General features: G+C 41.8%; 1 protein-coding gene across 1 annotated transcript; it reads right to left on the bottom strand.

Moving 5' to 3' along the window:
* Positions 1-322: 322 nt before the first annotated feature.
* LMOD2 (leiomodin 2) lies at positions 323-9,187 on the bottom strand. The gene is given in 4 exon segments (XM_045564757.1): positions 323-863; positions 1,375-1,708; positions 1,710-2,713; positions 8,763-9,187. Coding segments are annotated over 4 exon segments (1,638 nt in total). The 5' UTR covers positions 9,036-9,187; the 3' UTR covers positions 323-836.
* Positions 9,188-13,889: the final 4,702 nt, after the last annotated feature.

Here is a 13,889-nt window from a genome sequence, read left to right on the forward strand (position 1 = left end):
GAATAATTCGTCTTTAGCATCAGCTACAAGGTAGCTTTGAATTTAGGGGGCTTATCTTCTAGGCATTCCCCTAGTATTCATTTCCTTCCTACCAAGAAACTTCCTAACTTTCGATTTCTTTTTCTTCCAGAATAATTGATTTTAATAATGGTTAAGTTGACTTCTGTGTACCCATTGGACTTATGGAAATATGGGAGCATCAGCTGCCATCCTGGGTCTAGCATCAATAAATCCAAGATGGTATGGCCACATTGCCATCTTTTCCCAACCCTTTATCTCACTATCAAAAGAGGCTTTTAAGAAGGTTCTTGATTCTAGTCCTTTAGAAAGAAGTCTGATCAGATTTTCTTACACATGAGGAAACAAAGACTGCAAATGCTAAGGACCCAAACCTTGTTTGGGTGAGAATGTAATATTTTTAATATTCAGTAACATTACATACACACCTGAAAGATGTATCAACTCACAGAAAAGTATTAGTTTGGCTTTAAAAAAAAAGGGAAAACTTCAAATGTATTGGGATTACAAAAATAACAGCACATTTCATTAACTCGTTATAGCTCAGAGTTACCAACACATCCAGAGATATGAAGAGCATCTTTAAATTAACTGCTTCTTGCCAATACAAATCTCACAACATAAAAAAGAAGTTTATGTTCATATTTACAGAAGAAAAATGCTATTGTTTCTTAAAATTCTCTTTGGAATTAATAGGGAAGGCTATTTTTAAAGTCAGGGAACATTTCAAATTGAAGAAGTTATTTTAGAAACATCTCACAATCCATTTTATTTAATACCACTGAACAGTTCTGCATCCTCTTCTAAAGATCGTGTTTTTATCGTAGAGCTTCTGGAACTTCCACCTACAAAAATAGGGGATTTTCTTTCAATGAAACAACACAAATGATAGAGTGAAAAATCCCTGTTAGGGTATGTCTCTAGCAGGATTCTCTGAGAGGAACTCAAACACAGACTTATTGCTGCATAATTTATGTTATAAATTAGGTATCAATCACTTGCAACTCTAGGGTAAAAGTTTTGGCAAGTGATGAATCCTTTTGGGATGTAGATTATACTCCCTGATTTTCTTATTAAAGGAATTGGGATTTTTATATGTTGGGGTGTCTTAAAATGGTCCTGGCCCTTATGAGACTCAGAGGCTAAGAAGGTGGCCCAGGCATTACCTCTCAAATGGAATTGTCCTCACTCACATGCCTGCTCCTATGCTTCCAACTTGGTGTGCTTACTCCCACACACTAAAATACTTTAAAATATTAATACGTTTTTTTGAGAGGAGCCTCCGGTACCATCATGCAATGGAGGGCAACTCATTCACTAAATCTGCGCCCGAATGTCTGTTCTAAGGTCACTCACCCGCCTCAGCTGTCTCATGCTGCTTCCCCGGATCGCTTCCATGAGATTCTCGTGAGCTGATCGCTGTGGGGTAGAAGGTCGGGAAGTGTCTTCCGTTTTCTTCTCTTGCACTGACCTCAGAGAATTTTTTATTTCCTTTAGGACATTGTTTGGCTGTTTCTTAACCTTTTTCCCTTTTTTCTTTTTCTGTCCATTTTGTAATGCCCGCTTGGCACTCTCCTGTTGTTTGATGACTTCTGCAATGTTTCGGGTGACGAGCTTTTTCTCTGGGAGTGGAGGGGGAGGAGGGGGCGGCGGTGGAGGTAGACTCTGGGGCGGGGGAGGGGGCGGGGGGCGGGGGAGGGGGAGGCGGGGGCGTGGCCACGGGGGACAGAGGCCGGCCCCTCACAGTCTGGACCTTCCTGGGCGCTCTGGGGGAGGACCAGGGGGAGTGCCTGGGCGACGCGTACGGGGAAGAGCCAGGCGTTCCTCTTTGCCAGACTTTGGTCCTGAGATTGGCTCCTCCATCGCATCCCTCTTGCTGTTTTTGCTCCTGCATCCGCTTTTGCCTCTGTTTATCCATGTTTCTTGTCAAAATGCTCGTCATGCTCATTCGCGGCCCTGGGAGCTCGAAGTGGTAGCCGAGCCGCAGCAGCGTGGTGTTCTCCTTCAGCAGCTTGGCGATCTCCATCTCCACCTGGCTGCCCATGATGTGCCTCTGGTTGTGGAAGCGCAGCTCCGTGAGCACCGTGTTGTGCTGCAGGGCCCTCATGAGGGCCAGGATGCCCTTTCCCGTGATGAAGTTGGACTCCACGTTGACGTTGGTGATGTGCTGGTTGACTCTGAGCATGTCCGCGATGGCCATGGCCGCGCTGTCATCGGCGCGTGTGTTGGCCAGGCTGAAGGTCTTCACCACCGTGTTGTCCCTGAGGGCTTCGGCGAAGCGGGTAAGGGTCTGTGTCGTGATGTTCTCGATGTTGTTCAGATTGACTTCTGTGGTGTCGGGGTCATTGTTTTTAATCTTGTCCAAAGCATCCTCGATAACAGTAGGGTTTCCACAAGGGTGAATGGCGGCTGGTGGCTCTGTGTTCCTTCTGCTGCTGTCGTTGGTCAAGTTGATGTTCTCTATTTGACTTTTAAATGTCTTTGGCTTAGAGCTGTCAGAATTGACACTATCGTAATTGACAGTTCCATTAATACCTCTTGCGGTTTCAATTGTTCTTTCCTCTTCATCACTGTCTTCTCCCTCCTCTTCTTCTGCGGACTCCTCCTCTTCTGTATACACCTCCTCAGAAACCTCACTGTTAGTTTCAGTGAAGATAAGCTCTTCCTCACTCTCCTCTTTTTCTTCTTCTGCAACCTAAGGAGTATGGTATCATCATTAAGTTTTTCATTTTTAAGCACATTTTAAAAAATTTACAAAAGTAGCACATGGCAAGTATTATAATACAACAGTCTGTAATTTAAAAAAAAGTTAGCAATCCCCTGCTTCTGATCTCCTTAGTTGTGGTGACCAAGGTTACCATTTTGTTGCATAACTCTCAATAGCTTTTTATGCAAATATTTCTTTTATTTGCTACAGAATATCCAGAATTCAATTACTGAATAAAAAATTATTATCATCTTATCAATTTGAACAAGGCAGAACTTCGGCTTTGAAATACCCTTGATGAATTTTCAATCTCTTGACTGCTGACTCTTAACTACCCGACTCCTCATCTACTACTTCAATTTAGCAAATTCAACCCTCCCTCTGGAATCACCCCTGTCCTTCCTTCCTTCTCCACCCCAAACAAACGTTGCCACAAAAATATACAACATGTTAATGATGTGTATTTTTGATGTTCAAAAATTCTTCCCCAAATTTGCCATCCACAGTAGATGTGACAAGAGCCAAGTGCTCTCTGCCCTGGCTTGTCTCAGTGTAGACAGAAGCAGCGTTTTTCTCCTTGATGCAGGAGAGCCCGGCACCGGGACGCGGAGACTCCGCACCACCTGAGGGCGCTGCTGCCCCGGTCCCTGGTCTGGGGAAGAGCAGCTTGGGGGGCGGTGCTGCTGCTCAGGAGGTCAAAACCCCGCTTTCTGCAGAGAACACTCGGGTCACCCTTTTCAGCAAATCAGCTTGCAGCCTGCAGTGAGGCCGCGGTGAAATGAGATGGGCTGCAGAAGACGAGAAGATAATCACCCGTGCTGCTCGCTGGATTCTAACCAGTGACGTGGAAACAGCACAGAACAGGAGAAGCTCTTGAAGTAAGTCGCTGCCCAGCCTGATGGTCTTAAATTATTTAGCAGGTATCAGTTATGAAAGGCTTTCAGGCAAACACAATTTCATTCTACCTTTGTCTTTCCTGTTTACAAGACTTACTGTACAAAGAAGCCCACGCGTCTGTGGCCATACCACCCTGATCCCAATGTCGTCTGAGCTTGTGAAGCTAAGCAGGGGCCGGCCTGGTTAGTACTTGGATGGGAGAAGCCCAAGTGAACTTTCTTTCTCTTTTTCTTGCTGTCTTTTCTTTTTCTTTCTTTCTTTCTTTTCTTTTTTTTTTTTTGAGACAGAGTCTGGCTCTGTTGCCCGGGCAAGAGTGCCGTGGCGTCAGCCTAGCTCACAGCAACCTCAAACTCCTGGGCTCAAGCGATCCTCCTGCCTCAGCCTCCCAAGTAGCTGGGACTACAGGTGTGCACCACCACGCTAATTTTTTCTGTTTTTAGTAGTTCCTGGCTAATTATTTCTATTTTTTGGTAGAGACGGGGTCTCACTCTTGCTCAGGCTGGTCTCAAACTCCTGAGTGCAAGTGATCCTCCCGCCTCAGCCTCCCAGAGTGCTAGGATTACAGGCGTGAGCCCTGCACCTGGCCTTTTGCTATCTTTTCTTATTAAAAAAAAAAAAGTGTAAAAATTGATGACAGAGCCCAGTGTTCCCTCATGCTATCTTTTCAGTCCTTTCTCTTTATAATCCCTGAAGCCCTAGGGCCCTCCTCTGTCCTCAAAGCCCTGATTCTTCCCTCTACAATGGCAACTTTTTTTTTTGACCCCCAGGGCTCCTGCTGCCTGAGGCATGTGGATGAGCTTTGGAAAACACTGTACTTGTTTCCAGGTTTGTTTGCCTGGTTGCTATCACAAAACAGCTTCCAGTTATCCACTTGTTTGGAGTGGCAGGCACCAAGTGATGGCCTGGGGAAGGGGTCAGCTGCTCCTGGGATGACCTGCCCAGTCTTAATTTACTCTCTTCTTCAGAGCAGGAGGGAAAGGGATACTCAGAGAGAGACAGAGATGTCTGGTGGTAGCTGGCTGCAAGTCACAACCCAAAAACACCAAAGAAAGAGCTTGGCTCTAGCTAACCCTTCTTGGCATGTGTGAGGAGAGTAGGAAGACTTATCTGGCCAGCAGAGGAATAAATGGATTAACTGGAGGAAGGAGAGGATTGTAGGCTGAGTTCTCCTCACCCCCACCGCGCCCTAAATCCTTTATAATTCTATGCCATCTCAGCTGTGTGTGTGTGCATGTGTTTGTAAGTGTGTGTTTTCAGCTATTTTAATATTTGGAGGTAAGGGGGTCTGTCTCAAAATCCAAGGTATATGGCTTTTTACGCCACCATGAAATTTTATCACCTTTGGTTTTACAAAGACCTTTAGGCTCTAACTGCAAGAGCTGTTTTTCCCTCAAAATGTATCTGGAAAGATAATTATTTAGCAAAGTGAGTTGTCATGTAACATCTAAATGACACTTCTCTTGGAAAGCCTTCTTTGACACCCCCCTCAAATTACCCCTGCAATACGGGTTCTCATTGCATTATAACTCCCCCATAAAGTATCCATCAACTTTGTTAGGTTATTAGTATTAGGTTATTAAGACTGTTAGCTGGGTGAGGGCAGGGCCATGTCTGTTTTGCTCACCTAGCCCAGTGCTTAGCAGGTTGTAGGAGTTCAATGAATATTTGTTTCCTGAGTGCATCTAAGTTGACATTGATCAGCAGTAGCTGAGAGTCAGGTCTAGCTCTAGGAGAAAGCAATGATAGAGTCGGGGATGGGGGTGGGTGGTAAGGAGACCAACTCTCCCAGTTTGCCTAAGCCTGAGGTGTTGCCCAGGTAGCAGGATTTTTTAGTTCTAAAATCTAGATAGTCTTGGAGAATCTGAGATGGTTAGTCATTAGGTGGGGGACATCTGGAAAAAGAACACCAGAAGAGAGAAAGGTGCCTAGAGATGGGAGGTAGAAGGATGCCAAAAACAGACTTTGCCTACTTTGTAAATTATTCTGGCACTAGGGGGACTGTTCTATCGCAGATTTCCTTTATGCCACTGCCTTGGCTTTAACCCTGATACGTTGGAGAATGGAGGTGAGAAGGGGGGGTAGGGGGAGGAGGTAGGGGGTGGTGAGGGGCGGAATGGGGAGAAGGTGGATGTTGGCACACTTAGAGAATAAATAAGGCAATGAGAAGGTGGTGGCCACGCATTTCTCACGGTCACCTCCCTGACATCATTCCATGAACAAAGTGGCAAGAGGCTTGGTTTTCAGTTCTGGTTCTGTTTCTGCCCGTAAAGAACTGATTGACTTTAGACAGGCCACTAAACCTCTCTGGGTCTCAAAGAAATTACAGTATACAGTTACCCTTGAACAACAAGGGTTTCAACTGCACGGGTCCACTTATATGTGGATTTTCTTTTGCCTCTGCCACCCTTGAGACAGCAAGAACAACCCCCTCTCTTCCTCCTCAGCCTACCGAACACGAAGACGATGAGGATGAAGAACTTTATGATGATTCACTTCCACTTAATGAATAGTAAATATAGTTTCTCTTCCTTAAGATTTTCTTAACATTTCCTTTTCTGTAGCTTACTTCATTGTAAGAATACAGTATATAATATATATAATATACAAAATATGTGTTAATCAACAGTTTATGTTATCAGTAAGGTTTTTCGTCAACCATAGGCTATGAATAGTTACGTTTGGGGGCAGTCAAAAGTTAGATGTGGATTTTGGACTGGGGGGTTGGTTGCCCTAACCCCTGCGTTGTTCAAGGGTCAAGCGTACTTGAATAGTTCTTAAACTTTAGTGTGTGCCATAATCACCTCGAGGGCTTGTGAGACCACAGATCCCTGGGCCCCATCCCCAGAGTTTCTCATTCAGCAGATCAAGGGGAGCCCTAGAATGTGCAGTTCCAAGAAGTTCCCGTGTGATGCTGCTGATTGGGCATCCACAGTCTTGAGATGGTCTTTGTGCCAACAGAACCTAGTTTGAATTTCAGTTCTATTTGCAAACTGTTAACCTTGTATAAGTTTCTTAACCTCATGCAGTCTCATGTGCAGAGGGGTAAGAAGGAAGTGAGATAATGTATATGTAATGTGAGGAAACGTATTGGCAGCTGTGCCTGAGGTGCGGCAGATGCCCCAGCTGGGGCAGCTGGGCCGCTGGGTCTCCTAGGGCCCCTGGGAACGTCAGTACAGCGTAAGTTTGTGTGAACCCAAGTGGGCAGGAAGCCGTCATTCTACAGGTGTTGCACTTGATTTTCGTAAGCCTTTACAGAGCACCTGATAACCAAGACCCCGTCACCGCTTCTCATGCTCCCTACCATGGGCTTTTCATGCAGCTGCCTCACCCCCACCCCTCAGCTGCTTTGAGTTTTTCCCAGTGGTGGGAATCGGATTTGCACCCCCCCATCAGCAATCTTCTGCTCAGCTCTCCCTGTGACTACAGACAGCTGGCCGGCAGGGAAAGTGTGGTGGGAGAAAAGTTAAGTAGACGAGAAAAGAATCAGAGTTCATAAACACAGCAGCCTTTCTAATTGAGCTGATAAGCCATTGGCAGTGATCAGCAAAACCTTTGGCAGGCTCAGGTGGGTTTTGTCAACAGCTGACAACAGGCTTTGCCCTTTGGTTCCCACCACCCGTCATGACATTATGACATTAAAATGCCTTTGTTGGGTTATTGCTACAGTTGGCTGTTATGTGCTGGATGTTCTAAGACAATTTTATTCTTTTTATTAGAGAAATTCTTTAACAACTGTAGTAAAAATGTCATTATATTTTATTGGACTTTAGATACTCATTCCCACATCATAGGGAAAAAAAAACCTCTTAAAATGATGGTTGTGGAGGAATTGACTGTCCTTCCTCCTCTCCTCCCCTTCTAGCTCCTCAGTACGGGCGGCTGCTGTGGCCTGGGCAGACACTGGCCAGATCCCAGTGGCCCTTCCTACGGTGATTGACATGGACAAAGCTCACACATCTCTTGCTGCAATTGTGGCCCACATACCCTATCATCAAGATCAGCTAACAGCGCCTAGATTAGTACTGGGGAAGTCTCGCCGTCGACTTTAGGCCAATTTGACTTTAGATGATTCCTGTAGAGTGCAGGGGTTTTAAAATGTTGTTCTTGGCTGACCTGTGTTCTTCCATAAATTCAGGGAGAATTTCTTTGTCATATTAACATTGCATTGCCATTGCTCTTTTCCCTAAGCACAGTCTTTTGAACTTGCTTCTGGTAATGACTCATTTGGCAAATTCAAAGCAACTGTTTACTAGGCAGCACACAAGAGCCTGGTAGACTTGAGTTCCAATATAAGCACATTTCCTGGCCTCAGAATCACCATTATAAAGTAGGAAGGAGTCTTAGCGATCATCTACACAGGTGTACTTAACCTGGGTCCTCAGATGGGTTTCCGGATGTGTGTCATGTGAAAAGCCTATGCAAAAGTTTGTATATATTTGCATAAGCACGTGTGTATTTTCTTGAGGAGAAGGTCCATAACTTATCAAAATCTCAAAGAGGTTCTTGATTCGCAAAAGAAACATTGTATCTAACTCCTTCAATGGACAGAGAGAAAGAAAATCTTGAAGAAGTGACGGTTCAAGGTCTAACAACATAATGAAGGAGCAGGGACTAAAAACAAGGCCCCCCGACTCTCAGTTCCATGTACTTCCCACCACCCCACACTTCCTGGTGTTGGGAAAAAAGAACTATTTTTACTATAGCCACTATCACAGTCAAAGCAACCAGAATTCCCATTTTTGTGCTTATAGGAGAAAATAAATGTGCTTAACTGAAACACACACACACACACACACACATATCTCAGAAACTTATATGCTGTATCACCAAACTTATAGCTCAAATAAGACTTCTGTTTAGGAAAATATTTAAACCCATACCTTGGCTGTGAATTATTTTCCTCTTGAGGTTCCCATTTTTAGTCAATCAAAGAACCCCAGTTAAGCGTTTTACATATTATGATCCATTGGGTGGCCATAGAAGTTACATTACCATCTCAGCCTAAGAAATTTTTCAGTAGCAGGTACAAATGGGTTGTAAGAAGATTAGCATGATGAGGACTGAGAAGTTAGAGAAAGCAGAGGTGCCTGGGTTTGGGGTGGGGTGGGGGAGTAGCCAAGGAAAAGTCCCAGGAGCCTACCTTTCCACACTCCCCCAGCCTCTCCTTCTCCAAGAGTTTCTGGGACTCCTTTTCCCAATAAGCCATCAGTGCCTCTCTGCTGAATGTCCCCGTGGGGGTTTTCTCCGTCAGACTCTTTTGCCTTAGCCCCACGGGGAGGTTGCGATCAGGTTCAATGTCTTCCAGCTCTCGCTCCAGCTCCTTGAGCTCCTCAGCCGACAGGGAGGCCAGGAGCTCATCCTCATCGATGGATTCATATTTACTAAGTCCTCTTCTGTAACCAAAGGTAGACATGGTCCCTGCTTTGTCAGACCCGCAAGGAGCTTGAAGAATCAGGCATTCAAGGCTGCCAGAAGCAGGCAGAGAGGCAAGTGGGAAGGCAGGCCAGCAACTGTGTGCGAGGAGTGGCTGCAGTAGCCTTTTAAGAGTGGTGAGACAGGGCTGTGACAATGTGGAGAGGGGTGAAAGCATGCGCTGTTTTAAGCATCAGACGTCAGCTAGACATTTGAACACAAAGAATGTCACATCGGTGGTGGATGGAGGTCTCAGAACCAGTGGGGATTATGAACATACTGGCCCGGGCCATATTTAGCTGAGCTGATAGCTCAGAGGACAGGCAGAGAGTGTTTCAGACAAGGAGTAACACAGTTCTTACTGGGTGTTCAAACAACAGGGGAATAAAATTTATTTTGAAAATGACTTACTATCACCGCAATGGCCATGAGAAGATCCTTTCATTATAATTTTAGGGGTAGAGGCATGTCTCTACAATACTCTGTGGGTAGTTATTCTGGTTCTTCTATAAACATTCTGTGGGTGGTATTGATGGGAACAGAAGGTCATAATGATTTAGTACTTTATAATTGTATTGCACTTTGCAGTTTACAAAGCACTCTAATATAGTTGCCTAACCTAAGTCCTGTGAGATGAATAACATGATTCTCATTTATGGATTTTGGCAACTGAAGGCACGAAAAGATTAAGTGAAAAATTTGAAGTCAGGCAGCTGGAAATGCAGAAGTAGCTTTCTCCACTGCACAAAATGGCTTTCTTCTTCTCACCATAAGTATTAGTAAAAAACTAGACTTGCAAATAAAACTCCAGAAACACAAATAAAAATACTGGGTATGATTTATTAAGGACTGGACTTAGAGACACTGTGTCATTCCAGTACTAAGCATTTTACATGTTTTATATCATTTAATCCTACAATACTGTAAGGTATATATTATTGCCCATATTTTACTAGTACTGGCTCAGAAAGGTTAAGTAACTAGCCTGGGAACACAGAGCTAAGAAGTGGGAGAGCTAGAATTTGAACCCATATTTTTACCTGGACTGAAAATTGAAGAGATGCTAACTTTAAATTATGTATGAGAACATATTCTTATAAATGTGTTAAAACAGATATATTGTTTATAGGAATTCATAAGAAAAATACTATTTTAGCATATAGATATATAAAAATCTATTAAAATGTATATGTATAGAAATATACATTTATCAATACATATATAATATATACTATTTTGTTTATTCATTCAGCAGTTGGTGAATATTTGAGTTGTTTCTAGGTTTGGGTTACTATGAATAATGCTACTGTGAACATTTATAATGCAAGTCTGTGAGTGACCACATGTTTTCACTTCACTTGGGTAGGTATGTAGGAAAGGAATTACTGGGTTATATCGTAAATTTACCTTTTGAAAAACTGCAAAACTGCTTTCCAAAATGGTTGTGCCAATTTACCTTCCTGCCAGCAATGGATGAGAGTTCCAGTTTCTCCACATCCTCCTCTATTATTGTTTGTCTTTTTAATTATAGTTATTTTAGTGGGTGTGAAACGGTAGTTTTAATTTTCATTTTCGTAGTAACTAATGATGTTGATCATCATTTTATGTTTTTCTCAGCCATCTTATCTCTTTTTTTGTAAAATATTTATTCCAGTCTTACGCCCATTTTGAAATTGAGTTAATTGTCTTCTTATTGAGTTGTAAGAGTTCTTTATATATTCTGAAAACAAGTGCTTTATCAGATATATGATTTGTAGATATTTTCTCCCATTCTGAGTCTTTTCTCTTGGTGTCTTTTGAAGAGCAAATAATTTTAATTTTGATGAAGTCCAATTTATCAATTTTTTTCTTCTAGTGCTTGTGTTTTAGTGTTAGGAAATTTTTTTCAAACCCAAGACCACAGAGATTTACTCATGTTTTCTTCTAAAAATTTTATAGTTTTAGGTTTTTGTACTTTCTACTCACTTTGACTTAATTTTTGTGTATGTGAAAGGTAAGGGTATAAATTCATCTTTTTGCATGCAGATATCCAATTGTCTTAGCACCGTTTGCTGAAAAGACGATCTTTTCCCTTTTTAAATTACCTTGGCACCTCTGTGAAAAATTAATTGACCATAAATGTAAAGATTTATTTTTAGACAGTCAAGTCTGTTCTATTGATCTGTCTATCTATCCTTACGCCAATACCACATGGTCTTAATTACTGTAGCTTTGCAGTTCATTTTGCGCTTTGCAATCAGAAAGTGTTAAGTCCTCTAACTTTGTTCTTTTGCAAGAATGTTTTGGCTATTTTGATCTTAACTCATTGTGGTATTCTGCCTCCAAAAATAGCTATGACACTTTTCAGTGATGCTAATAAGAGAGATGATGATGATGAAATTAGAAATTATGAGTTCATTGGTTTTTTTATAGCCCGTAGCATATAATTTTGTATAGCCTCAGTGGCAAAACATCTTTTTTTTATTTGAAATGGGTTTGATTTTTAGCAATGACATCAAGTAATGACAGCCAACTCTGGTGGATGAAATGAGTTATTCAGCTGTATAAAGACATTTTAGATAAAAGGATGAATGGGGATTACAACTATATAAAAACTACATGCTTTTAAAAAAAAGAAAAAATACATATAAATGATAGCACAAGTTCATTCTTTTAACAACTATCTATTGAACATGTCTGATATGTTGACCACTGTGCAAGTTTTGGGGTATATAATTATGTACAAAAAATACTGGAATTGTGTTTTACTCTCTATCTCTTTCATGTTTGTAATTTTTCTGTAACATTTTTATATTTTTTTTGCCAATTTTTGTTTGCCAATTTACTAAATACACACTATATATTAGATTCTGATTTAGTTGCTGGGGTTAGAGCAGTGAACAAAACCAACAAAGTCTCTTCCTTCATGGGGCTTACATTCTAGTTGAGGGGGACAGACAATATATAAACAGACACATAAATACAGAATAGACCAGTCAGAAGTTCTGTGGAGAAAAATAGAGCAGGGTAGGAAGGAAGAAAGATCATGAGGTAATATTCCTGTAGGATGATCTCTGGAATAAGGTAACATTTGAGTACGACATGGGAAAGTAAGGACTTCATGCATGAAGATTCTAATACACATTTAGTGTGACTATAAAATAATTACTCAGATATTCTTAGAATCACAAATTCTTAGATTTCAAAGAGACTTTGAAATACATGAATTCCCTATCAGCTCACTTCTGTAAGTGATCATCTAGTGTCTGCCTGTGAACATCTTTAGGGAAAATAACATATTTTCAAAAACTTGTTCCATTGTTGGATGGCTCAAATCTTTAGAAAATTCTTCTTTCCGTTGTATTGAAACTGATCTCTTGAAAAACCAGTCCATATGTTTTTAGTTTTCTCATTGGGACAACCCAGAATAAATATAGCCTCACATGAGTTTTTTCTCCCAAAAGTTGGGTGTCCCATGAATGACTCTGAAAATGGCTCCAGAAGAGAAAGGATTAAATTATTTTTGCCGTGTGGCCGCGTCACTAAAAAAAAATTATGACCTCTCAAGGACACTGCCTTACAAACCATGGTTATTTAGATATCCTACTGTCTTTGTTACAAATCACTCTGATTATGGTAATAATCAGAACTCATGAATGATCTTAGTTCACTGGATCCCCCTGCAAGTATCCTCCATAAACTTTAAATCTATTGGGTCAATTCTGCTGAGTGATCAAACACTACCACCTAACCCTGGCTAGACTGAAGTATGATGAATAATTTAGATTTTTTTTTGAAACCTCTACACTGAAAAAAAAATCCAGTCACACATATGTTCCAAGCATCGGCATTTTATAGTTTGGAACTTTTACTTGGTCACATTGTGTTTTTGAGAATTGTTTTTAGAGTCAACAATAATACAAGCCTTTTGAAAATTAGCATCTTTTGTTTAAAAAAAATTTCTACCTTGGGGAGCATTTTTTTTCATAGTTTTTGATTCCCAGTCAAATGCACTCCGATACACTGTATCTCCCAATTTACTGCTAATTCCCTTTTCAGTGAAAATAGAGCTTCCTCTTTCAACTTTTCTTTTCCTTTTGGTTTTTTCCTGAAAATGCTGTTGTTTGTGTTTGTTTGTTTATTCAACATACATTTTCCAACTACCTGCTTGGGGACAGGTCTGTGCTAAAAGGTAGGATTACAAACAGAAAAACAGAAATTGATCCAGTCTCTGCCCTCAAGGAGTTCATGCTCATGAGAGAGACAGGCAGACAGCTGACAATAACACAGCGCAGTGACAGCTCCAGTCAGGCGCCAAGGACAGGAGAGAAGCAACGCGGTTCATGTCCTTAGAGTGGGAGAAGGCAGAGGAGCAGATTAAGAACTTTCCAGGCAGAGAGAGCAGTCTTTGAGCAAAGGCACAAGAATATGACAAAAACGAAAACAAAAACAAAAACAAAAACCGGACTTTGGCGGAGGGATGTAAAGTAGGTGGAGCTGAGGCAGAAACTGTCTCTGATTCATGTGCTATTTCTTAAAAATTGCATTGGTATCTGCCCCTGCCCCCTTTTTAGTAGTCACCAGTACCACGCCCCGCACATGGTAGGTGCTTACAGTTGTTGAATACTTTTTATTTGAAGGGCTCTCTAGCTCATGTGAAGGAGTTGTGGACTTTATTGTTACTTGTTGTTAAGGGGACATCTCTAACATTACCTGATAGCCGTCATCCACAGCCGTCGTTTGCCACAGTTGCCTAACAGGCCACTGCTAATCTTAGCAAATGTCCTGACATTAATGGAGACTCAACAAGAAAGTGACCAAAACTCAGGAGAACCTCCCAAAATCAGCAACCCCAGCCCTGCCAGCACATCTGGTA

The sequence above is a fragment of the Lemur catta genome, chromosome 11 (genome assembly GCF_020740605.2).
Source record: "Lemur catta isolate mLemCat1 chromosome 11, mLemCat1.pri, whole genome shotgun sequence".
In the NCBI taxonomy this organism is placed as follows: Eukaryota; Metazoa; Chordata; class Mammalia; order Primates; family Lemuridae; genus Lemur; species Lemur catta.